The sequence below is a fragment of the Ictalurus punctatus genome, chromosome 2 (genome assembly GCF_001660625.3).
Source record: "Ictalurus punctatus breed USDA103 chromosome 2, Coco_2.0, whole genome shotgun sequence".
NCBI lineage: Eukaryota > Metazoa > Chordata > Actinopteri > Siluriformes > Ictaluridae > Ictalurus > Ictalurus punctatus.
Window position 1 is genome coordinate 31,610,390 of NC_030417.2, and position 27,873 is coordinate 31,638,262.

The 27,873-nt window shown below is 39.0% G+C and overlaps 1 protein-coding gene across 1 annotated transcript in view; it reads left to right on the forward strand.

Annotated features, from left to right (window-relative positions):
• Nucleotides 1–7,472: 7,472 nt before the first annotated feature.
• rnd2 (Rho family GTPase 2) overlaps nt 7,473–27,873 on the forward strand; it is a 28,357-nt gene continuing 7,956 nt past the window's right edge. Inside the window, exons 1-3 of the mRNA XM_017483540.3 lie at nt 7,473–7,874; nt 10,651–10,738; nt 26,795–26,904. Coding sequence (XP_017339029.1) covers nt 7,767–7,874; nt 10,651–10,738; nt 26,795–26,904 — 306 coding nt within the window. The 5' untranslated portion in view covers nt 7,473–7,766. The remainder of the gene's footprint in view (nt 7,875–10,650; nt 10,739–26,794; nt 26,905–27,873) is intronic.

Here is a 27,873-nt window from a genome sequence, read left to right on the forward strand (position 1 = left end):
TGAACTGGGAACGTCTGGAGGAGGCCCCTGTCCACGAGATCTTCAACTCACACCTCTGGCTGAGTTTTTCTGGCACCCCTGTGGAGGTTTGTGGCATTGAACCTGAGTGGGCAATGTTCAAAGCCTCCATTGCTGAAGCTGTGGTGGAGAGCTGTGGTCTCAAGGTCTTAGGTGCCTCAAGGGGAGGTAATCCTCGAACATTGTGGTGGACACCGGTGGTCAGGGAAGCTGTCCAACTGAAGAAGGAGGTCTTCCGGGATGTGTTATCCCGGAGGACTCCAGAGGCAGTTGCAAGGTACCGACAGGCGAGAAGGTCTGCAGCCTCTGCTGTGAAAGAGGCAAAGCAGCGGGTGTGAGAGAAGTTCGGAGAGGACATGGAGAAGGACTTTCGGTCGGCACTAAGGTGTTTCTGGAAAACCATCCACCACCTCAGGAGGGGGAAATGGGGAACCATCCAAGCTGTGTACAGTAAGGATGGGACGCTGTTGACCTCAACTGAGGAAGTAATTGCACGGTGGAAGGAACACTTTGAGGATCTCCTGAATCCGTCTAACACGCCCTCTATGGTAGAGGCAGAGGTGGAGGATGATGGGGGATCATCGTCAATTTCCCTGGTGGAGGTCATTGAGGTAGTCAAACAACTACACAGTGGCAAAGCCCCAGGGATTGATGAGATCCATCCAGAAATGCTGAAAGCTCTGGGTGTGGAGGGGATGTCTTGGATGACACGCCTCTTTAACATTGCGTGGAAGTCGGGGACAGTGCCCAAGGCATGACAGACTGGGGTGGTGGTTCCCCTGTTCAAAAAGGGAGGCCAGAGAGTGTGCGCCAATTATAGGGGTATCACACATTTCAGCCTCCCTGGTAAAGTCTACTCCAGGGTGCTGGAACGGAGGGTTCGGCCAATGGTCGAACCTTAGATTGAAAAGGAACAATGCAGATTCCGTCCTGGTCGTGGAACAACGTCCCAGCTCTTTACTCTCACAAGGATCTTGGAGGGAGCCTGTGAGTATGCCCATCTGGTCTACATGTGTTTTGTGGATTTGGAAAAGGCATATGACCGGGTCCCTAGGGGTTTACTCTGGGAGGTGCTGAGGGAGTATGGGGTGAGGGGTTCATTTCTTAGGGCTATCCAATCACTGTATTCCCAAAGCGAGAGCTGTGTCCGGATGCTCAGCAAAAAGTCAGACTCGTTCCAGGTAGGGGTTGGTCTCTGCCAGGGCTGCGTTTTGTCACCAAACCTATTTGTGATATTCATGGACAGGATATCGAGGCGTAGTCATGGCAGGGAGGGGTTGCTGTTTGGTGACCTGATGATCTCATCGCTGCTTTTTGCAGATGATGTTGTCCTGATGGCATCATCGGCCCATGACCTCCAGCACTCACTTGTTCGGTTCGCAGCTGAGTGTGAAGCGGCTGGGATGAGGATTAGCACCTCTAAATCTGAGGCCATGGTTCTCAGCAGGAAACCGATGGAGTGCCTACTCCAGGTGGGGAATGAGTACTTAACCCAAGTAAAGGAGCTCAAGTACCTCTGGGTCTTGTTCACGAGTGAGGGGACATGCGAGCGGGAGATTGGCCGGAGAATCAGAGCAGCGGGAGCAATATTGCAATCGCTTTACCGCACCGTTGTGATGAAAAGAGAGCTGAGCTGGAAGGCAAAGCTCTCGATCTACCATGCAATCTTCATTCCTACCCTCACCTATGGTCATGAAGGCTGGGTAGTGACCGAAAGAACTAGATCGCGGGTACAAGCGGATGAAATGGGTTTTTTCAGAAGGGTGGCTGGCCTCTCCTTTAAAGATAGGGTGAGGAGTTCGGTTATCCGAGAGGAACTCAGAGTAGAGCCGCTGCTCCTTTGCGTTGAAAGGAGCCAGGTGGTTGAGGTGGTTTGGGCACCTGGTAAGGATGCCCCCTGGGTGCCTCCCTAGGGAGGTGTTCTAGGCATGTCCATCTGGAAGGAGACCTCGGGGAAGACCCAGGACCAGGTGGAGATATTATATCTTCACACTGGCCTGGGAACGCCTCGGGATAGCCCAGTCAGAGCTGGTTAATGTGGCTCGGGAAAGGGAAGTTTGGGGTCCCCTGCTGGAACTGCTGCGCCTGCGACCCGTTGACGAATAAGCAGTTGAGGATGGATGGATGGATAATTGTTGTTTTTGTTATTAATATTATAGGGAATATTAACAATAGTGACTAGTCAGTGTATGCTGACTGAGTTGGATGTTCTTAATCATTAGACCACAACTCTGCTCCTTAAGTACCTCCTGTTATAACGCACGTGATTCAACTGATCAGTTAATTAACAACCCTTTCTAAGATGGACATCTAAGATGAAGTTGATGTATTATAGCAAGGAAAACATTAAAATGTGCAGGACCAGGGTTTGGAACCTTACATTAATTAGGCTTCTGCTATTCAGTCAAATCTGTAAGACCATAAGATATAGTGCAGTAACCCAGAAAGTGAATTTTTCAGTAGACTGTGAGTCTTGGAGATGGTAAATCTGCCTGGTAAACTGTCACCACTATACTGTGACTCAATTACTGTTAAAATGGCTGTCACATTTAGCTGCAAAGCTGGACTGGTTGTGATTAGCTACATTAAGATGTTGAATATGTGTATTAAAGCTTTTACGCTGGATGGTGTAGCAGAGTTTGACTTGGCAAATTACCCATAATCCTCCACAGTAGCAGACCGTTGATTGATCAGTTGCAGTGATGTCCTGATTAAAGGGAATTGTGAAATCTGCATTTACAGGAATAGTTTATCCCAAGATCTAAGGTACACAATATTTAATTACCCGCAGATGTCGTCAGTCAGCCAAGTCTAGCATCTGAAGTTTTTTGTTTTATTGGAGTAGGAGCTATCATTTTCCTGGTAATTTACCTCACAATACTGCAAGCCTCCAGTTTAGCATTGTACAAACTGCAACCCTAAACCATCAAACACTCGACTTAAATTATGCTATAATTATAATAATTATTAAATTATTAATTATTAATTATTATCATAATTATTAAATTATGAGTTTTTCAGTATCTCAAACAGATTTAATTATGTGGTTTCTCACACTGTATAACACTGTTAAAAAAAATCCATCTTGGACACTGGGCTGTGAGGTGGCAACATTACGTGCCGAATCACTGCACCACTTTATTTAATTTGTATATTTGTTGACTTTTTAAATACAGAGTTATATTCTATATTTTAATAAGTGTTTGTTTAAAATTGTATTACTGAGCCAAGTGATATATTTTAGGCATTTTTTTTTTCACTGATGCTAACATAAGCCTGCTTTACACATTAGCTACATTAGCCTCAGCACTCCAGTGAAAATTTCCAGGAGCTTCTTCATATGAATATGTCTTGATTGATTGAATATCCACTAAAAAATCTTGTTCTGAATCTGTAGTCTATACTGGGAACAGACACCAGTCAATACACTCACATTAGCACACTCATACCAGCATGTTTTTGGAAGGTGAAAGCTGGAAGAAATCCATGTGGACAGTGGGAAAACATGTAAAACTCTACACACACAGTAACCCAAGCTTAGGATCAAAACAGAGACCCTGAAGCTGTGAGGCTACGTGCTGCACCACTCTGCCACCCTTAGATTTGCTTTGGAAACTTTCCTGTAAGGAAAACCTTCACTTGTAGGGTTCTCTGTAGAACTGTCAAGGTTTATCCTGAGGACAAATCACAGAACCCTTTTGGGTACCCATTTTCAATACCACTTATAATACACAAGCTCAGGGTGGAGCCTGGAGCTTATCCCAGGGAACTTGGGGCACAAGGTGGGGGACACTCTGGACGTGCTGCCAACTCATTGCAGGGCACACACACATTCACACACTATGGACAATTTGGAAATGCCAATCAACCAATCAACTAATGTCTTTGGAATTGGGGAGGAAACCAGAGTGCCTGTACATACAAACTCGACACACGCAGGGCAGCAGCAGGAATCAAAACAACAACACCAAAGGTGCGAGACCACTAACCTGCTAACCACTAAGGGGTAAGGGGAAATTGCATGAATGTAATTTTTTTTCTCTGCACTGTTACTTTAAGAAGCCCATTCTCTTATACAGAGTAGGATATTGATCACAGGCCCTCCTGTACAGTACATTATTATAATTGATTAATTTTATAAAGTGAAATTAGAGAGATAAATCTAAAATGATTTTGGCAGTTGGGGTCGAACATTGGCTAATAAAAGTGCTGAAATGGAAGAAGTGGGAGATAAGAGTGTGGAATGGGACGTGGCTGGGCTGCTTAAAACTGAATAAGTTTAATTAAACTGAGAGAGAGAGAGAGAGAGAGAGAGAGAGAGAGAGAGAGAGAGAGAGAGAGAGAGACTGCCCTGACACAGTACTGATTTTAACATTGTCTAGTTCAAAAATCCTTGCCAAAAAGACGATGATCATAAACCATGCACATTTTAAGATTATAATGAGCTCTACCTGCTTTTGAAGCATATAATCATGTCTATATGACCTAATGTTATCCTTCTGCACTACAAGTATGTTTATATCCAGCCACCTATGGGCCATTACCATTGTAAATGTATAATGATGACGTTGCCATGAGTTGAAGTGAATTAAAGTCTGGCTTCTGTCGTCATCTGCTGGCAAAACTACGAAATGCATTACGTCTCTTTTTTCACAGACCAATGTTTTCTAATCCAACTTCTGAATTTCCGCTACACGCAGGGCACGTTTTAGAAATGTCCCCTAAAATCTTTCTGACACACATTCATCATCTGATTAGACCATTAACAATCCCTAAATGAGGCGAAAACGGGTTTGTCTGAGCAGAAAAACACTAATATTGCAGTGCAGGGAACAAAACAAAAATCACTAGTGTGCATGAATTATGCATTATTATGCTACTATTCCATTTTCTCTTGCCACACAAATAAACTTAACCACTCAGATAAACAGTAATGAATAATTATTATTTGCTTACATCTGCAGTGGCAATATAAAAGCAGCAGGTGGGGATATGAAACTGGAATTGGATGCTGGAGTAACTCATGATATGATGCTAATGCTGAATCATTTCCTAAATAACATCCAGTATGTCTTCTTCTGATTTATTTCTAAATAAATTTCAGCTTATATTTATTAACATGCCTGTATTTCAGTTTGACCCATACTTATTAAGTGTAAAATAAAACATAAATAGTTAGTAGTTTGAATTATTAGCACTGAAACCTGTTATTAGTATTAACGTCACTATTGGGGACTCATACAACCAGGATAAATACTGACTTTCCTAAAAACAATTTGTAAGTACATTTCCCTCTGGGAAAGAGATGGCACCAGGATGCACTATGGCAAGAAGGCAAGCCAGCAGAGGCAGTGTGATGCTCTGGGCAATGTTCTGCTGGGAAATCTTGGGTCTTGGCATTCATATGGATGTTACTTTGACACGTACCACCCACCTAAACAATGTTTCAGACCAAGTACACCCCTTCATGGCGACGGTATTCCCTAATGGCAGTGGCCTCTTTCTTGCAGGATTATGCACAGTGCTACAGTGCCCAAATTGTTCAGGAATGGTGTAAGGAACATGACCAAGAGTTCAAGGTGTTGATTTGGCCTCCAAATTCCCCAGATCTCAATCTATTCTAGCATATGTGGGATGTGCTGGACAAACAAGTCTGATCCATGGAGGCCCCACCTCGCAATTTGCAGGACTTAAAGGAACTGCTGCTAACGTCTTGGTGCCAGATACCACAGCACACCTTCAGAGGTCTTGTGGAGTCCATGCCTCAATGGGTCAGAGCTGTTTTGGTGGCACAAGGGGGACCTACACAATATTAGGCAGGTAGTTTTAATGTTATGGCTGATGGGTGTATTACTACAGCTCTAAGGCTGAAAACCAACAACAAATAACAAATAAATAAATAAAAATATATCATCTAAATCTTAGCTTTTGGGTTCTTTTTCTTGGAACACTACATAAAGATGGACTGCAGCTGGAATCTGTGGCATTGGAATATGCTGAGTGAAATGAAAACAAAAGATGCAAATATTTATAAAATTAATTAAAATACTAAACACAACCTATAGAAATATTGGGACAATGAAATAGATGTGGTTTCGCTCTTGGTTTGATTACAGACAGAAAAATTGGATGCCACATATTGGGGCAAATCAAGTTCATTTAATGTAAGTTCATGTTAAATGTAAATGTAAACTTTACACATGCAGTACATGTGACCTTTTTTCTCCTGAATAATTTATTTTCACATGATCACTTGTGTTTTTCACATCATGTCGCATGTGTTCAGGGCAAAACATGGTAGAATGCACTATGAAATATTTTCCACGTGATCACATATTACACTTACATAATCACTTGTGAAAAACATGATGATGGGGCATGCACTGTCATTGTTCTGTAAGGGGATTGTCAATAAATGACCTTTAGATGTTGTTCACGTTCAACTGATTTCCACAGCTGTTCCTTCTCAGTTTCTGTTACATTGAACAAAACCTTGGAGCCTGAATTGTCTGTTCATTGTATAAAGATGAATTGTGCTAGTTGCATTGTATAAACCCCAGTAGACATTGTTCTGTAAATCAACAGATGAAGCATTCGAGTGATGCCTGAAGTCATTGTGCTGTTTTTCATCTTCAGTCTCATTTTCACTAGCTTAGTCAGTAAGTGAGGCATTATATTCCACCATGTGTCACAGATGAGGTTGCGTTCTTTGTATTGTCTGCTTGGTTTTCTTTTGTCACATACGAACAACCATGGTTAGTGTCCTTATGAAGAGTGGATGAACCAGAGGAACACTGTCTAAACTGGACATGAGAAAGGCCTGACAATCTTGACAATCAGTGTGGAAGAGATGTCCATAGATACATCTAGAAAGAAACTAACTAGAAAGAACTGGAACAATCTCTTGCATAGAGGCATATGCCAGAAAGTCTATCCCATGCTCTGTTCAATTTAATTTGGTTCAGTATCTGGGCTGGGCTGTTAAGGGCGAGGCCTTCATGTTTTAAACCACTCCTAAATAGCCTTTTCTTTTGAATCACCCATTGTTCGAGTACAATAACAAACCATTGCTTTTGTATGAATCAGGTCGAGTGTTATCAAAGCAAAGAAATTGCATCAGAATAATTTTCTTTTACTTTGAACCCTGGTTGAAGGGTTGAGAATGGTCATACTTCTATAAAATGACTAGACAAATTATATAGGCCTACAAAACCACACAGTAATACAACACAACTTATTATTATTACAAAACAACATTGAAAAAAAGGTCAAATTAATTAGGGTTTTTTCCGTGTCGTGAAATGGCTGCGGTTCAAATCAACCTGAATAAACTGCACCGTTTAGGACACGCCCATCGCGCAAATGTTATGAATGAGAACAAAGCGAGGCACGCCTTGGAATCTGATTGGATGTCGGAGATTTAGAAGGCGTGGTTATGCAGAGCAGGTAACAGGCGTGAGCCACGCGCTCGGCTGAACACTGAAGAGGTTACAGGGAGCGTGGCGTCACCGTGGGAACCAAGAGGCTGATCTACTGTCAGAGGAGGTTTAAGGAGTCGCAGTTCTGCCTCTCTCCGTCTCTCAGAACGCACGACTCTCTTCTGAGCTCCACAAGCGGACTCTGTGTACTTTATTTTTGCCCCGGTTACGCTCGCACCGCCACGCAGTCTGGCCGTGAACAGCGCATGGTGTTCGGTATTGCGGCTGTGCGCGCGCGGTACCGACGGAGACGCTGTCACCGGTGCGCTGATGGAGGGGCAGGGGCAGATTAGTCGCTGTAAGATCGTGGTGGTCGGGGACACTCAGTGCGGCAAAACAGCCCTGCTGCACGTGTTCGCCAAAGACAGCTATCCCGAGGTAAGGAACCGAGGTTCTCTTTTAGATCAAACTGACAAGAGTAGAGCAAGTTCTTTTAGTCAAACACACACTGACCATCTACACACACACACATAACGACGAGGCTTGTGTTTAAGGTGTGAAATGGTTGGCTCTCAGAGTATTAGGGTAACCAGAGTGTCTCAGGTAACTCATGTCATGTCAAGTGCAGGTCGTTATGGATCAACAGGTTCCAGATTTCCTGGTTGAGATGAAATATGTTTGATTAAAATGACAGTTTTGTTTTGTGGATTATGTTGTTTAGTTTTGGTACTGGTATCTGTCCATTAAAACAAGTCCTGGTAATTCTGTTTTAGTAATAACATGCAATAATTAGACCTACTGTATTGTATATCTTTAACTGTTCTTGTATAAGTTCAGTAAACTTGCTTTTTGTTATATATCGAAATGGACTGATGGGACAGTTATCAACTATCCAACTATCCTTTTTGTGATTGAGAAATATCAAATAATGTCAAATGTTCAATAAAGACAAAAGTTTATGACTGCAATAAGTGACAGTGACGTGTGTTTGTGTGTGTATACAAATTAATATACCAAAATTGATTACAAAACATTATCAGATTTTTAAAAATAAAGGAACGATTGAAATACAAGTCTGAGTTCACATGGTTCGTCACATCTTGTGACTAATAAATGAGGCACATTATGGAATGTTACTAAACCGCATATTGCTGTCTCTGTTACATAAATACATAGGCTCAAAGTTATTTGAAAAGTCATGTGTGTGTGTGTGATACTCTTATAGTGAGTTAAGTGTTTGGAGTGTAATATGGCTTCCCAGGGCTTAAAGTAGCCAAAGTTTCTCAGCTAATTATCACTGTTTCAAATTCACATCATTATGAGGTTCAAGATTTACAGGAGAGTAAATATCTCAGACTAAAATGACTTATTAAATGTTGGTAGTGTCATTTTCGATAGTGGTATGACTGGCCAGTTTTATTTTAATCCTGTGTAATGATAGCACACTGTAATTAGAGAAATTACAAACAGACAAAATGTACTGTGCCTGTAATTTTCCTTCAAATTGCATTACTACCGTCTCAGTTTATTTACCTGTATAATGTCTTTTGTCTTTTAATGTAGCACAGGGCAGCTTTACATATTAAAAACAAGAACCGTAATAAAATTATAATAAACACAGTAAATCATTACACAGGAGAATAGGAGTGCAGTAAAAGGGAGTATAAAATATTTAAATAGGAATAAAAAAAAGTTATCAAACAGATACAGGAAATGAAACAAGTGAGGAATAAAGCACAATGGGGTTGTGTGATAACACCGTGAAGTTTATTATTATATGCTGAAGTATTTTATTTCTATAATACCACAACAGTTTTCTGGAGCTTATATATTTTAATTTATTAATGAAAGGCACATTGCACTTTTAACAGTTTATAGTTACATTTAATGTTGTGGAACATCTGTAAGACAAGTTAGTTCCTGTTATTCCTCATGTTATAACAGCTATAAATAGTTGCTTTCTCATCAGCCTCTCTTTTTCCCCACTCTTTTAAAGTTAATAAGACAAAACAAAGCAAGCTTGCTATGTTACCAAGAAACTAGAAAACTCCTCTGTCCTGAGGACTCTTGTAATGACCATTACAACCCACTGACACTGGGGATTCCTTCTGTTATGCTAAATGCTAACTAAATGTCTCCTTAAAGAATCCTTAACCATGTCAATAAAAAATTTCAAATAAAACGTTTTTTGGATGTGGAGCGTCCGCTACACCTCTCTCTCTCTCTCTCTCTCTCTCTCTCTCTCTCTCTCTCTATATATATATATATATATATATATATATATATATATATATATATATATATATATATATATATATATATATATATATATGAGAGAGAGAGATAATATAATACATACATAATATATACATACTTGGATTTGGAAGTCATTACAGTATATTTATTTCAATTACAATAAATGTGTAAGTTTCTAGGCAATGTTGTTCGTACTGTAGATTTTTTTCTTTTTTTTTACTCTTGGTATAACTAATAGTCCTGCATCCTGTGACCTTAATAAGCAGGGAGAATTTTACAAGGTCACTCATTCACTTAAACAGTAGGGTGCTAAACCACATGTTGCTGTCTGTTATGTAATGAATACATAGCCACAACGTTATTTGGAGACAAGTGATGTGCATAAAATGTAAAATCTTTAAAAGCATCTGTTGTTACTCAAGCCAAGTGTGTCATTTTTGATTAGACCGATCTTCTGGAACAGAAATAAAACCCATCTTTGTAATAACATTTCAGTTCATTATAGCCATTAATAGTTTTGTTTCGATTCAGACCTACTATTTGTATATGTGGTGGTTATTAAACTGGGCCAGAAAGTAATATTGTTATGACAAAAAACTGACTTAAAATTGACCAAAATCCAAAATATTCTGCCTTTTATCTTCTGCCAAGGGCCTGGAGAGGGCATTTAATTATGGCACAGTTGCTGTCTGTCCACTGTCCCTGCCAATTAACCAAATAAATAAATAAATAGTCATTTGAACATTTGCTTCAGTGTTTGGGGGTAGGATTGAAATTATAATGATTCTTTGTCCTTCCATAGTTACATGGCCACACACACACACGTGTACTATTTACTTTATTATAGATGAAAGATTTTTTTTAATGATTCCACAAAACCTGCTAATAGAAAGGAAGTACAGAAAAGTACTTTGATTTTCGGCCTGGCTGAGATTGTGTTGCTCATTTGTCTTTGCAGAGCTATGTTCCTACGGTGTTCGAAAATTACACTGCAAGCTTTGAGATTGACAAACACCGGATTGAGCTGAACATGTGGGACACATCAGGTGAGTGCAGTCTCTCTGACAGAGAATGAGCTCTAATACAAAGCTCTAAGCCATCAGAAAGATCATTTTAAGCATTTCTGAAGCTGTAAAGTCCAACATCTGTGTATGTATGTGGTCTGACTCCATGGATGGATGGATGACATGCTAGCGATGACAGGTTCTTTGGCATGTTCTTGGTTGAGATAAAATGCTTGAAAGAGAATAGTTTGTGCCATTGGTGTAATAAATCCACTCCCATAGCCCAAGATACCCCATCACTGTGTGAGTGTGTGTGTGTGATTAAACTGGCACTAGTGGTGAGCATAGGTTCAGTGACCTTTAACCAAACACTAGTGATGATTGGGTCAATAATAAATTTGGAAACCAAGAAAAAAGTATGACGGCTTGGTTAACAGTGGAATAATTTACATTTGACTCTTGATTATTACATATAATTTCTGACCATAACTTAGATTTATTTATTTTATTTTTTTTTAAGTTAAATGACTTACCTAACTTATACTTTGGGCAAGACAACATTATATATCAACATGTGATTTTAGTGTTATATAAAAAATCTTATTTATATTAATCCTTGCATCTTTATTGCTTCATCCTTAAACAAAATGAAACCTCAGTAGTCATGATGTAATGATTGTATTCATCTGTACTCATTTAAGAATTTTTTTTTTAACTAAAATATTTTTTTTTTTTATAAAAGATTTCAGAGGATTTACCAGAAACTGAATTCAACACTAGGGAAAACAGATAATGGATGCGTTGAATGTTTCAAGACCTCTGCTTTAAATACAAGTTTTCAAATAGAGTTAAAACATTTGAGACCATCTTTTTTCTACTAATGACTGCTGCTGCTAATGCAGAAAGTATGAATTTGTGAAGCATTGATAAAACAAAGCTCTCACATCCACTCTTAAAACAGACCAGCCACATAAACGGATAATCTTGTGATCAGTTATGTGGTCTATTATCCAAATGCTCTGCTTATAGTATTTTATATTGTTTAATGATTACTTCAACATGTTTCTTCTTCCACCTCTAGATTAAAATGGTTAAAAAGGCATTGGCTAGTTAATAGACTTTGCACATCATGCAGCCTATCGATTCTTAAGAGTTGACTTAGTAACTCCGATGGATTCAGACAGAATGAGGTCATTGGCCAAGTTTTTCCTGTTTTTTATTTGGTCACTTACGAATTCCACCAACCAGTTTCCCCAATCATACGACCGCTACCAGCTGGGGCGGTTAAAGGTTAACACATGCTTCCTGAGACACATGAAGCCAGCCACAGGCCTCTTCCACATACATGAGCTCACAGATGCTCATGATTGGCTAGTGTCACTGTGATTGACAGGGGACAGAGAGTATCTCATCCCTCCCACCCAGATAATAAAACGGCCGATTTTGTCATGCTTTAGTGGCACAACGCTTTTCTGTTGTGTGACTCTGAAACTGTTTACCCACTTTCTAATAATGATTAGTAAACTTCTCAGTGAAAAGAAACCTGAGTCTGAACGTTACATAGAGCATATGAGCTAAACAGGTTAAGCATCATCTTCCGTACAGCCCCTGTCTGGTTCTCAGGCTTAAATGTTAATGAAATATTTCTTCCTGCAGTTGAGTCTAATTAATTTCAGAGAGCATTTAAAACATATTTTCAGAGAGAAAAAAAGTGTCATGGAAGCACTCTTTCATCCCTTTATGCTTGGAAAGTGGTTAACTCTAGCAAGAGCAATAAACAGCTATAATGAGGTGGGCTGTCTTTTATTATTGCTCTTAAATAGCCTTTTTTTTCATTATGAAATGTGGCTTTATGGATTCATTCAGGTCTCCAAAACCTGTAATTGCCAACATTTTGGTGTGTTAACAAAATAACACAGTTGAGTCTGTAAGGTGCACACTATGAACACTTTACAATAACTCTCTATGTGGAGTGTGTATGTGTGTTTGTGTGTGTGGATGGGTTTGTCAGAGGCGATCTTGGCACGCAGGTTGTTAAATTGGAAGGCTGCTCACACACTTGTCCTGACATTTAGAAGTTTCTCAGTGACTGTGGCATATAAAACTCATTTAAGGCCAGTGGGGTATTTCCTCACCCTGTAATAATGTTGTTCTGATTTTTTTCCCCCTCTTATGTTCTCTTTTTTTTTTTTTTTTTGCCATGGGAAAACTGTTTCTGTGGTTGTCTCCTGGGAGCAGTCTGTTGGAGGATAAATCTTTCTGCTTTAGGCCTTGGGAACAAACTTGGTAGTTTTAAAAACAAGTGGGTAACGCCCAAATTTAGCTTAGTCTAAAACAAATAGACTATGTGACAGTGTGAGGTAACTGACCGTGGATTCTGTGTTCACTATGCAAGTCCTCCTCATCACTGTCAGATTAAAGGTGGGGTCCGATAAGCTTGAAGCTTGAAGCTACTTGAAGCTGTAGAAATATAAAATACTAAAAACAAAAAAAAAAGGTTTAAAAGAGCTGTAATATTAGTATAGAAGTAAAGAACTACTAAAACATTTGGGCCAAATTAGTTTTCCGAATATACTACCAACAGTCATGACACAGTAGAAATTCACAATCTGACAAATAGAAGGTCAAGAGTCAATTTTTGTGTTTTAATATGAATTAGAAAATTAGTCACTCAAATTAGTTAATTTGGATGATTATAATATATTTGAGTCACATACAAGGACATGTACACAAAGAAAATTAAAGCGCTTTTGTTTGTTCTTACCATATATGCACTGTTTAGTATCTGGTGTATGCGTGTGTGTGTGTGCGTGTGTGTGTGTGTGTGTGTTGGTCTGACTGTGCTGACCATCTGGAGAATCAGGCCAACAATTAACAAGCGATTATGTCGCATGCTAATGAGGTTCCCGTGTGTCGGGTTTTGAGTTGCACTTCATGACTATTTGAGAGCAAATGTTTTCCTGTTAAAACAGCTGAGTGATGAGGCCAGTCTGCCTCACTTCCTGTTTCTCACTGGAGTTTGTTTTTGTGCTCCAGATTACTTCTGTACTTTACTGGGCAGAAATTCTGGTTTCCCAAGCACTATCTGTCTTTTTTTTTTTTGAGGCCCTGGTCCCTCCCTACTTCATGTTCTTTCTATTCATATATATAGATATTTATTTTTCTATTATTATCTGGCTTTATCCTTTAACAAACAAAAAAACAAACAAACCCTAATCTCTATCTACTGTATCTGTAGCGAGTGTTTGATTGCCAAAGCCAAGAATTTCCCTATGTTAAGAAAAAAAATTCAATAAATAAGATTTAAAATTCACTTATAATGGAGGTCTAAGGGCAGTTGTGTTGTATATCTCTGAAATGCATCTTTTCAGAGATGGGACTACTTTCTATAACATGATGTGCATGCTGGTTAATAACCTGTGTTGGTCGTTTGGTGCATGGATACCACAAACCTTTGGCAAAGTGTAAGGAACTGGAATGACTTTTTAATGCATTTCTCCAGTGATGGAATGTTGCATAAAAACACTTTAGTAAGACTTTGTCAGGTCTGTCTCAAGATCTTTATTGTTGGAGTACAAAGGTTGTAGTTTTGTCCTCATTATATAGTCTGTTTTAAAAGGTTATCAACAAAAATCAACTGCAACACAAAAACTGTAGCTACTATCATATCATGGGATAATAACACAGTATTAGCAGACAATGTATGATAAAAGCAACTACTCAGCCACGCTCATGCATTACTTGTATCTGTTTACCCATTTGTTTCTATTTCCCCATCAAAATCAATTATTAATAATTAAAAAAATTTAAGAATCCATTACGTGCTAGTGATTATATTTAAATTCTTTCCAACTGAAAAGTTCATCCAATCAGTTTGTTTGAGTTCGCAGTAGTTGGTTGGAGTGGCTTGCATTTCATAATCAGGCGCTTCGCAATGTGACAGTTTTTACACCCTTCCTTTTTGCCGCATTTAGAGATAAACATTAAGGACTAAGTGACACAGATGAGTAAATTCAGACAAAATGTTCTACTAATTTCAAATCAATTCATTCTCCTTTTTGGTGTCACATTAAAAACTTAGGCTTAGTTTGCTGTGCCGTTTGGGTAAAAGACACAGAAATATATATATCCCAGATATTCTATAGCGGTATAGACGAACCTCTTTCTGTTGTCAGGCAGCACTGAATAAAAGCCGCAATAAAAGTAATCCAAATGAAAACACTAAAATATAGTACAAATGTAGGCCTTTAGCTTATTAAATAAAGTGGTATCATTAGGATATATTTATAGCAAAGTCTCTGAAAATTCTACCTAATATTCTACTCTACCTCACCAAAATCCAGTAAAATATTGCACTTCACTATCATATTTTCTGCTATTTGAAATGATGACAATTAACCAGCTGATATTGAAAGCCCACATGATTGCACTCGTGTTCCCTCCAAGTGTCAAAACTTAAACCAATAAACACACTGCAAAAATGACATCTTGGCAAGTGAAAATATCTTACATATTTTCCAATATATCCGATACTCCAATGTATCTAGTATTTCCTATTATAAGATTGCAATAAATCAAATATAAGGTTATTATACATATTTCTAGTCATTTTTATTCATTTCTAAATAAAGCAGTACATTCTCATATTCTCTTGGCTGATATTTATGCTTATATTTTGTTTTATATATATAAATGCTTAAAATGAGCAAAATTATCTGGCAATAAAATGAGACTATTTCAAACTTGAAATTGGTAACAACAATTTTGGTTTATTGTAATCTTACATCAGGGAATACAAGATCATTTTGACTACAATTAAAATATTTTCATTTGCCAAGATGTAATTTTTTGTAGCACATATTTAAACAAAGTATTGATTTTGACCGAGCCAGTGGCAATATATATATTTTTTTTAATATTCTGATCACTGGACTTAAATATTTAAATATTATCTCCTGCATATAGTAAGTCCAGCCCTGACTGCCCCTAAGCTTCCATATGTAAATGAGTTCTGAGAAAAAAGGTTTTCTTTTTCTTTTGTTGTTGTTGTTATTGTTTGCCTCCATTCAGAGAATCTAAATTATTGTCTTTGGTAACTGAACAATTGCAGATGCACAGCATGACTGCTAAGTTGAAAATGACTGGCGTGATCATTTAATATGACTGGCTGTTTAAAAACAGGATGCAGCAGGAGCTTGTTGTGATTTTGTATCACGAGTGCACTCACACCTCATGTTAGACGTGCTGTATCTGTGATAAATGAAGTGTGTGTGTGTGTGTGTGTGTGTGTGTGTGTGTGTGTGTGCGTGCGTGCGTGTTTATGGTTTGACTAACCAAACTGGCATTTTCATGCTTAAAGCTGAACCTACAACAATTAGTAATGACACCACATAAAACTCAAACACACACACACACACACACTTACTTTCCTCGTTTTCTGTGTGTCTATGTACTGATGAGATGTGAGGGCGTACTCATTGCAGCTAAGCTAATCAGAGTGACACATTCATGCTTACATTTGAATCTATAATGGAACACACACACACACAGAAGAATAACAATTCATTAGCAGGACTGAAGCGTAGGCACTGAAAGTACAGTATTCACTAGAACCGGTTTAAGCCAACAACAGCCAGAACTTTATTATGTACTTGCATATCACCAGAGGTAGGTAGGAACATACTACATTTTCTCGTTGATATTTGTTGACATTGTACTTGGAAGAGTAGGATTAATGGGGTTACTTTACATTCTCCTTTGAGACTTTCACTTCAGTACATCTAGCCGTGTTCCTCCCACTACAATTCTTTCTTCTATTAGCTTTGCTAGATGTTTTCCCACTGAACTTCCTTTAATTATATAGTTCTTAATCGCCGGTCATATCTTCATCTCAGTTTATTCAGGACAAGGTCATGCTTTAGTCTAACAGTCAAACATTGCCAGTCAGTTGCATTACAGTTGACAGCAGCTGAAATGGATGAATTTATGAATGAATTCAGTGAATCAACAGAGGCAGGTTGTCCCTGAGTGCATACTGAAAAGGCATTTTTCCCCTTTAGACTCTCCAAAATATTATCTGTTTTATATGCTGCTTTGTTTGAGCCCTGAAAAACATTTACGCTTTCAATAACATGCCAAACTTGAGAAATCATACAGGTGTCTGGGAGGATAGAGCTAAACATTAGCTAATTAAACATTAGCTATGTTAATAGCTAATAAACTCCTAGCTAGTAAACAGATTCTGTCAGAGGCCAGGGGGGTGTCCCTGACTGCAGGCTGAAAAAGCATTTTCCCCTCCACTTTATCCAAAACAATATCTATTTTATATGCCTCTCAGTTTGAGCCCTAAGCCCCTAACATTAACCCTGTCACCTAGTTAGAAAACTAGTTAGGATTCTTATACAGGCAAGAAACATAACCTACATGTACATTTTGTCAGCTTTGGATATAGATTTAGTCTTAGTCCCTATTTTAGTAATTTGGTTGTTAGTTTTTGCCCAGGTTTTATTGATTTTAAAAAAAACAAAAAAACAAAAAACAGCAGCAAATATACAGTGCTGTGAAAAAGTATTTACTGATTCTGATCCTCGTTTCTTCTGTTTTGTGTATTGTGTATCTCATTCTGAATTGTTTCAAAAATTCAGAAAAAAAACTAAATCTAAGATTAAACAAAGGCCACCTGAGTAAACAAAAAAAACCCTGTTTTTAAATGCTAATGTTATTTATTGAATAAAAAAAAAAGTTATCCAGTACCAACTGGGCCTGTGTAAAAATGTATTTGCCCCCGTAGTTACTAATTTCCCAAATTCTATGAAACTGCATTCATAATAGGGTTCAGCTGGACTAGATGCAATCAGGCCTGATTACTGCAAACCCTGTTCAATCAAATCAGCACTTAAATAGAACTTTTTCAACAGTATAAATTTGGTTAAAAGGTCTTACCAAGTAACACACTATGCCCAAATTGAATAAAATTCCAGAAATTATGAGGAAGAAGGTGATTGAAATACATCAGTCTGGGAAGGGTTACGAAGCTATTTCAAAGGCTCTGGGTCTCCAAAGAACCACAGTGAGAGCCATTATCTCCAAATGGAAAAACTCAACACAGTACTGAACTTTCCCAGAAGTGGCCGACCTTCCAAAATTCCTCCAAGAGCACAGCAATGACTCATCCAGGAAGTCACAAACGAGCCAAGGATAACAGCAAAGGACCTACAGGCCTAACTTGCATCAATAAAGGTCAGTGTTCTTGGCTCCATGCGCAAAAATGGCAACCATGGAAGAGTGGTGAGGTGAAAACCACTGCTAACCCAGAAGAACATTAAGGCTTGTTGATCCTCACCTTGATGATCCTCAAACCTTTTGGGAGAATGTTCTGTGTACTGATGAGTTGAAAGTGGAACTGTTTGGAAGACAGGGGTCCCATTACATCTGGCACAAAAAAACACAGAATTCCACAAAAAGAACATCATACCTACAGTCAAGCATGGTGGTGGAAGTGTGATGGTGTGAGGTGCTTTGCTGCTTCAGAGCCTGGACAACTTGCAATATTTGAAGGAAACATCAATTCTGCTCTCTACCAAAAAATCCTAAAGGAGAAAAGCACAAGGAGACTAACAAATGTAAATCTCACCTCCATCAACTTTAATTCATCTAATTTGCATGGGATTGTTGCACTTAAAGGATATACTGGCAAGTTTAAATTTATTATGTAATGTACAGTATGTTTACAGAATTTAGCAGACAACTGTATTCCGGGTGTCTTATAGAAGTGCTTTATAATCTCTATCAAAAATACGTAATATTCCTGATAGTTCACTTGTTCGGGGATTAAGAATATCATCGAAAAAAAATTGTAAAAAACCATACGTTTTATATTCATCCATCCATCTTCTACCGCTTACTCCTTCTTCAGGGTCACAGGGAACCTGGATCCTATCCCAGGAAGCATCGGGCACAAGGCGGGGTACTCCCTGGACAAGGTGCCAGTCGATCGCAGGGCACAATCACACACCCATTCATACACTTTAGACACGCCATGCATGCCTTTGGACTGGGGGAGGAAACCGGAGTACCCGGAGGAAACCCCCGCAGCACGGGGAGAACATGCAAACTCCGCACACACAGGGTCCCGGCGGGAATCGAACCCGGAACCCTGGAGGTGTGCGGCGAACGTGCTAACCACTAAGCCACCGTGATTATAACATAAGAATGCTGCTACATAAATGTAGGACAAGCTGGTGTGTATGCGCATAGCCATAAGCTGTAAATAAATGCCTCAGCTGATGAAATACTTAGCATGCTATTATTTTTAAATTTTTAAATTTTTTTCCCAACTGTCCATCCATCCATTTTCTGTACAGCTTAACCTACACAGGGTCGTCGGGGAGCCTGGAGCCTATCCCAGGGAACTCAACCCATTTCAGGGCACAATCACACACATTCACACACTACGGACAATTTGGAAATGCCATTCAGACTACAGTGCATACCTTTTGACTGGGAAGAAAACCGGAGTAACCGGAGGAAAGCCCTGAAGCATCGCGAGAATATGCAAACTCTGTGCACTTGAACGTTTATAGAGTTTTGTGTCACTATTTGCAAATGAGCTGTGTCAGGAGTGCACTTTGCACTTTACAGGTGATCAACATATGCCTGCGAGTATGAAGAAAATCAGCATTTCTGAAACGTTCGGAAAACCGACGCAAACTCTTAGGTTGGTTTCACTCATGCAAAAACATACACACAACTTTTAAAAGGTTGATAATGAGGTCCATTGAGTGTGACAGCATGTTTGTATAATCAGTAAACTTTAATGTTAGCATGAGTGAGCTGATCAGAGATACATATTCAGACTAACTAGCAGTGTGTACATGACCATAGCAGCACATATGTTTTTATTTCATTTTCATTGTGCAACTGCCCATTTTATGTTGTATGTATATTAATACATGCAGTTTAAATGATCATTTTTCTACATTCATATAGCTTGATTTGGTTTTGATATCACCACCATTATCACTATTTGTTCAGTAAAGCAAAGCTGATATCTTGAGCAGATACTGGATCAGATTTACTTCTGCTCGATTTCTTATCTGTACACGAGTAGTATGCGAGTGAGATTTTTGAACACTCTTACGTTCGCTCACATGCACTCGGTGACGCACAAATTAGCTGTGTGCATGACAACATACTCCCTGGGCAATTATATATAAAAAAAAAATTATAAAAAAAAAACAGAGATAGAGAAGATGACACAGGATGAGTCACACAAACACAGCCATGTAGACTGGGAAACCGAGCAGCTGGGGTCATCCATGGATAACGTATACGCACGGGGGGTGTTGGAGAGAGAGCACAAAGATATATAGTACATCTGTGTTCCCTTTAAACACACATGCGCACAGCTGGGTAAGTGAGCCCTCAAACTGATAGAAAACACAAGAGGTTGTCGCTTTCCTCCCTGACTATCTTCTCTTTTTCCTCTAATAATCTCTTTGAGGCTTTCGCTCTCTGCCATCCTCAAGACCTTTTCTGCAGGGGCTTACTCGGCATGGACGTGCCAGTGCAAAACCACTAACAGCTTTGATCAGCACTCTCGCTCCCCCCCGCCCCTTCTTTCTCTCTCACCACTGTAGAACAGACAGAGAGCTCTAGATGACTAGTTTTTTCACTTTATTTCTCAGCCTTGTTCCTGGTGATCAGTGTAAACCCTGTACCCCACCACTTCACATTGATAAGTCAGCTGTCACAGTGTAGTGTTCCAACTTTCATCCAAAACAGTGATCCCAGTGCATTCAAGGTGAATCACAGTGATCTTTACCTCAACCGCAGGTGAATTACAGTTGTAATAAAAAATATTGACAAGCCTTGTCAACCCCCTAAACAACCTCAAGCCCCCAAGCAAAAAAGGGTGGGGCTAAGCAGCTCTGTTTAGACTGCAGTTAATGCTGAATTTGATAGAATTTTTCAGGTCGGTGCATTTGAGCTACAATGTGGAAAAACAACATGGAGGTGCTTTGTTAGCTTCAACCTAGCCAGCTAACATTAGTGATCCTGAGATTCTGATGTATTTACTTTCTCAAAACAGCAAACTGTATCGTCAGTGCAATAGATGTAAAGTAAACATTACTATAAATTCATTTAAAGTAGTGAAGTAATATTTTATTTACTGTTGACATTGTGAGCAGCCATGTTGACATGACTTCCCTTCCCGAATATCGAGTAGGAATTCCGAGTTGAGGGGGTATTTCCTTTGGTTTGTCATAGTCAGAGGTCAGAAAGCATCAATCGAACGGAGCATAATTTACAGGCTGGAAAAACATAAACCGAAGTCTTACCTGAAAAAAATAGTACATAGTAATACTAAGAAACACATTGCTTACTAAGGTATTTTTGAAAATTAAAGATTAATATTGATTAAGAAAAGTTAAAAATTACAAACTGCAGTTTTAAATGTTCCACAGAGCAACGACTGATTTTTTTTTTTCAACATGATTGGTTCATTTTGTATAACAAATAAGATAAATCATTTGAAATATAGTATATTAAAAGAGCCACTGTTAAGAGTATTATTACCTGGGAGTAATGAATTCAATTAAAAGTGATAAGAATGGCTGGTCCTTGTAGATCTGAAACCAGAAGTGAACTAAAACAAAAGGTGCACTACCTGGTATAATACTTTAACTAAATAACACTAGATCTACCTAAACCTTAATAATTTGTCTGATTATTTTCTTTCATTTATTTGACTTATTTTATATAAAAGTTGCATTTTTTTTCTTCTTGTGGAGGGCCTGATTCTCCCAAAATGTTCAAATGTGGACATTCGATCCCCACAAAAAGTTGGCATGTCTCCATACACAAAAAGATCTGCCATCAGGAAAAAATTCTGTCTATTCCTGTACATATTGAGATGCAGTATATAACTTGCTGTGAAATGGGAAAAAAAAGAAAAGAAAAGTTTTTTCCTATCCAAGCTTTTTAGGAAGCTTGGGTCAGAGTTCAGGCTCATACAGGGTACGGTACCCCTGTAGCACATAGGGTTTAGGGCCTTACTCAAGGGCCCAATGATGGCAGTTTGGTGGTGCTGGGGCTTCTGATCAACCCCCAACCTTCTAAACAGTAACCCAGAGCCTTGCCCTTTGAGCCACCAATGTCCTCCACTGAGCCACTACAGCTATTGATGTTAACGTTTCCACAAACATTAACTGTATCGACATGATTTTGTGCATTGTGCAGATTGTGGCCAGTGAATGTATTTTATAGATCTGGGTCACTGGGACATTCATCGTTAAGTATGATGCCAAAATGATGATGATCTTTTGAATGATGTCAAAAGATATGCTTTTCTTGATTCTCAAGAATATGAGTGTCATCACAGCCACAGGAGAAATCTAATTGAAGCTTGGTGTAACACCTTGGTGTAGACGAGACAGGTGCGAGAGGAGGTCACGAGTCATCAGTGAAGGGCTTTTCGTGTGTGTGTGCGCGTGTTATATTTTTAATTGTGGTTGATTCAGATGTAAAAACAGATGTGGTTAATTAAGTTAGCTGCAGTGTACAGTATATACTGTATGCTTATACTTCTCTCTATATGGATTGTGGAAAATACTGGAAAACCACAAGTGTTTTGGAGGGGGGAAAAAGAAAAAACGAAAACATTTCATTAAAATTCTATTTCTCACCTCCTTTCTTCCCACCTCTGGTCCTGCTGCTGCAGTGCTAATCACCATCGTCACCTTCTCTCCTTTACTTTATCCCTTGCTCAATCCATCTTTATCCGTCTGTCCCGGGGTGGAATTAAAATGACCCCTCACTCAGGACACTTACTGCTGAGCCACCGTCCTTTATTTCATCCACCTTGCTCCATGGGCTGCACCACGCACACACACACGCGTGTGCGCATACACACACACACTCACACACACAGAATGCCTTTTTACATGTGTACATTTGTAATACTTGTTTGTGAATCTGAACCTTGTTCTCATGTTCAGTACAGAGACACGTGTTATCAGCAGGTGGTGTCTGTTTTCACGCAGTGGGCACTGGTGTGCAGCAACTGTTTCACTCGTACTCTCCAGACTGACTTGATGAGCTTGGTCCTGATTTGGACCTTCTTACCATTGCACTTGGACTTTTCACAATCTTCCAGTCTCATCCTTTTCTAGCCACAAGGAGCTGGTGCTAATTTTGACCTGGTTGTTGGGCAGCAACATCAACATATAACTGTTGATCTAGATTCAATAACTAGTGATCTGCCATGACAAAAACAAGCTATTTACGTGACCTAATTCTGTTGAATTCTCAAATCTGATTGGTCAGAATTAATTTTCTGTAGTAGTAGCATTGTCAATGATGTCAGGTGTAATTTACATTTAACATTTATGTCATTTGGCAGACGCCCTTATCCAGAGTGACTTACATTTCTATGAGTGAGTAGCTCAAGGGCCCAGCAATGTTAGTGGGATGGTGGTGCTGGTATTTGAACTCATGACCTTCTGGTCAGAATTCCAATGTCTCAATCACTGAGCTACCACTACCCCACTCATCAATGAGTCTTGGGCTTATCATAATAATAATAATAATAATAATAATAATAATAATAATAATAATAATAATAATAATAATAATAATAATAATAATAATAATAATAATAATAATAATAATAATAATTATTATTATTATTATTATTATTATTATTATTCATTCACTAATCACGGAGTCTTGGACATCCATGACTCATTGAGGTCAGTGTTACACCGGTTGTACTTCCTTGGACCACTTTTGGTAGGTACTAACCACTTCATACCGGGAATACCCCAAAAGACCTGCTGTTTTGGAGATGCTCTGACTCAGTAGTGTAGCCATTACAGTTTGGTCCTTGTCAACATCGCTCAGATGCTTACACTTGTCCATTTGTCCTGCTTCCAACACATCAACTTCAAGAACTGACTATTCACTTGCTGCCTAATATATCCCACACCTTGACAGGTGCCACTGTAACAAGATAATCAATGTTATTCATGTCACCGGTCAGTGGTTTTAATGTTATGGCTGATCGGTGTATTTTCAAGTATTAGCATACGATCAGTAAACATACAGGCATACAGTATTCGCTTGTTAACTCTATTACACTGACTATACAGTTTGCTGTTCTGAGAAGATAAACATACATCACTCATCACAGTTAGCTGTCTTATAAAAGACAGACATGGCGGCATCCGTGCTTTTTTTCCGACTTTATAGTTCAAACGAACAGAGGTAAAAAAATGACGTAACTCAGAGAAGTCAAATGCAGCAATAAAACACTTACGAAGAAAAATGGATCTCTCCTCTTGCATTTAATTGTTGCTTTTGATGATATCTTTGTGGTGTGGACAGGCATTAAAGGATTTGACTTAGATGATGAAATTTGTTTAGCATGTTTTTTTAGCATTTTCAAAATAGTATCTTGCACGTCTCATTGCATAATAGTTTGGCTCTCAAACTTGTGGAAACATGGGCAACTTGTTAAAATGGTCTGCTGGTTCCCTGACCTAATCGGTCTGGGTCACAGTCTCATCTTGGGCTCTTCCACCCAACCTCTTTCTATTCTCAGATTGGATTTGGACTTGACCATTTTTTGGTAAGGATCTTGACACGGACTCTAAGCATCCAATTTGGACCAGATGCTGTAAACTACTTGTGGTTATGGATCTCGGTATAATCATAGCCACAATGTTGATAATTCTACCACATTTGAAAGGTGTTATAGTCATCATCTTTCATTTCATCACTACACTTAAAGCTTACTGTTGAGTTCATCCCTGTGGTGAAGAAATGTTCTGTGTCCTGCCTGAATGACTACCGGCCTGTTGTACTCACACCTATCATCATGAAGCGCTTCATAAAAGCGCTAGTAGAAGCGGCTAGTCATAAAACACATAAAGAGCAGTCTTTCCACCACACTGGACTCATTTCAGTAGGCATACTGTCCCAACTGCTCAACAGAGGATGTCATATCTGCTACCATCCATCTGTCTCTGACCATTCTAGATAAAAAGACAATTACGTAAGGATGCTGTTCATAGACTTCAGTTCATCATTCAACACAATCATCCAACAAACAACTGACAACAAAGCTGAGCCTGCTGGGTTTAAACACCTTCCTGTGCAACTGGATCCTGGACTTTCTGACCTGGAGACCCCAGTCCATCAGGATCAGCAACTCCACGTCCAGCACCACCTCTCTGAACACTGGTGCCCCCCAGGGCTGTGTGCTCGGTCCACTGCTGTCTACCTTGCTGACCTATGACTGTGCTGCAAAGTTCAGTTCTAATCACATCATCAAGTTTGCTGATGACAATACAGTTGTGGGCCTCATCAGCAACAACAGTGAGTCAGCATACATGGAGGAGGTGAACCAGCTCACAGAATGAAGAGACAACAATCTATCTCTTAATGTTGACAAGACTCAATAGATGACTGTCGACTTCAGGAGAACCCAAGTGGACCACTCACCACTGCACATCAATGGAACTGTGGAGAGCATCAAAAGCTTCAAGTTTCTTGGTGTGCACATGACTGAGGACGTCTCCTGGACTCTCAACACCACCTGCCTAGTCAAGAAAGCCCAGCAGTGCCTCCATTTCCTGCGGAGGTTGAAAAGAGCCGAACTTTCCCCTCCCATCCTCACCTTCTTCTACAGAGGGATGACAGAGAGCATCCTGACCAGCTGTCTCAGTGTGTGGTACGAGAACTGCACAGCCTCCAATCGCAAGGTATAAGAGCATCCGTGCCACCACCTATAGACTGCGCAATAATTTCTTCCCCAAGGCAGTCAGATTAGTCAACACCCTGCTGCCTCCCAACGATCACCTGGGCTAGTCAAACACCTAACCCAGTAAGACTCATACCACTGCACATGCACTAACCCAGTAAGACCTCAGTACTACTGCACACTGCACTTTACAAAGCTGCATTAGTTACTTTATATTATAGAACTCGTTTTTGCTGCCAATATTGCTGCTATACTACTACATTACACAATAACTTAGTTTACAGTCCATGTTCTGTGTATCTATTCTCCCATGTATTTATTGTTCTGTTTTATTGTTTTGTTCTGTGTATTTATTGTTTTGCACTCGTCTCATACATATAGTCTTGCACCACTGTCCAGAAGAAACATCATTCCGTTCCAATGTATACACACTATATAGATGAATGACATTAAAAACTTACTTGAACTTGATGTGATGGAGCCTACACAAGACAATTTTAAATGAAAAAACAAAACAAAAAAACAGCCACTTGCAGGGTTATTCAAAAACAATCAAGCCTTTACCTCAAAGGGCCCATCTAAACTCATTTGTGAAGGGAACAACTGGTGATATTCTTTATGCCACAGCAGCTGCCGAGTTCACCTATAAATATAGATGAAGTTCAACATGCATTATATATTATAACAGTATATTGCAACAACAGCTTTTAGTTTTCCTCTCTTTTTTTCATTATTGTGATTTATAAGCCCCCCGGTAGGTATTTTGTGTTTTTATCAGTATCTTGGGTAAGATTTAGCTTGTGCCATTGTTTTTGCTTGCATGTGTAAATGAAACTAGTGATGCCACGGGGAAGATCTTGCTGTATAATCCATCTGTTCACTGCCTACATTTTTTCGTGTGTGTTGATTTTGCCTTATGGTTTGAATTGTCTTGTTGCAGGCTACATTTACATTTAATTCATTTTGCGGTTGTATTGATTATGTTTTTGTGGTAAATTGTCAAATAAAAGAACATTTCTTTTGACTTTGCTGCATGGTCCAATTGTTTACGGCTTAAAAATGCCAGTTACTTTGACTTTGTTCATTCTTATGCATAGGGATTTACAAAGGAATAAAGTGTCTGCTTCATTACTGTGAGAATGTAAGAGTTTCAGCATCTTCTACTTTTACTCGAGTGCTCGTTTCTGGCAGCTTTAAGACAAACTTTCTCTTGTAGTAAACTGCTCTTCCTCAAAATTGAGAATCAGATCATCATAAAACCTGTATAACTGCCTGATGTTTACTTTTTATTATTATTTATTTATTTAAATATTTCTGGTTATATTTGTCTACAGGCTCGTCATACTATGACAATGTGCGGCCGCTGGCATACCCAGACTCGGATGCCGTGCTCCTTTGTTTCGACATCAGCAGGCCTGAGACTCTGGACAGCGTTCCAAAGAAGGTCTGAAACTCCAGACTTTCTACTTTCTCTTTCTCTCTCTCTCTCTCTCTCTCTCTCTCTCTCTCTCTCTCTCTCTCTCTCTCTCTCTCTCCTGTCTTTTCCTTAAACATAATACTAATATAGGAGCGTAAAGAAATCTCACATGTACACACATTAACTAAAATTTCCTGCATTATTGAACATTAAGAAATGTTTAACTTGGCATTAATAAAGCGCAAGTAATTTTACAAAGTAACAAAGTTAACACATGTATCAACTGATGATTGTTTAAATGTTAGTTAAAGACACCAGCACTGAATCCATGGCTAAAAATAAGTCCACATAAACAAGCACAATTTAATTTCTTTCAATCTGATCTCCATGTTTAAATATTGGAATGTACTTCAGGCTCAGTTCTGAATTTCGCCAAGTAACAGCCAAAAACATGTTTATTGGTCATTATCGGCTCATTGCCTATTTGGCAAATTTGGTTTATTATGTACAAAAAACAAGTGTTAATTATTTTGTTATGGTTACTTACGGTATATGATTTGTTCATGTTAATATGTAAAGTGGAAGGAAGTCAATATAAATGTTATGTCTCATGGTCTTCATACAGTAGTCGTGTGGGTGTTGACTGTAGTCTACTAACTAAACATCTGAATAAATCGGAGTTAATAATTATCTTGTTTCATGATGAATAGAATTTTGCTGCAAGTGTAAAATGCTGTTTAAAATGGACTCAGCATGAAAAGACAAATGCTTTTCTGTCACCCTTCTCAAACAATAATTCCGGATAAAATTTATTTCACAAGTTCCAACACTTAATCTTCCATTGTGGAAACCATAAAAAAAGCCTTCAGTTTGTGTGCGTCTCTGTATTTGTATAGAGGATTAACTGAAATTGCTATTTTCTTTTCAAAAGGTCAACAATTATTTGGTGTGCACAGGGTGTGAGAATAGCCTTGCAGGGTTTAAGACGGTGAGGAG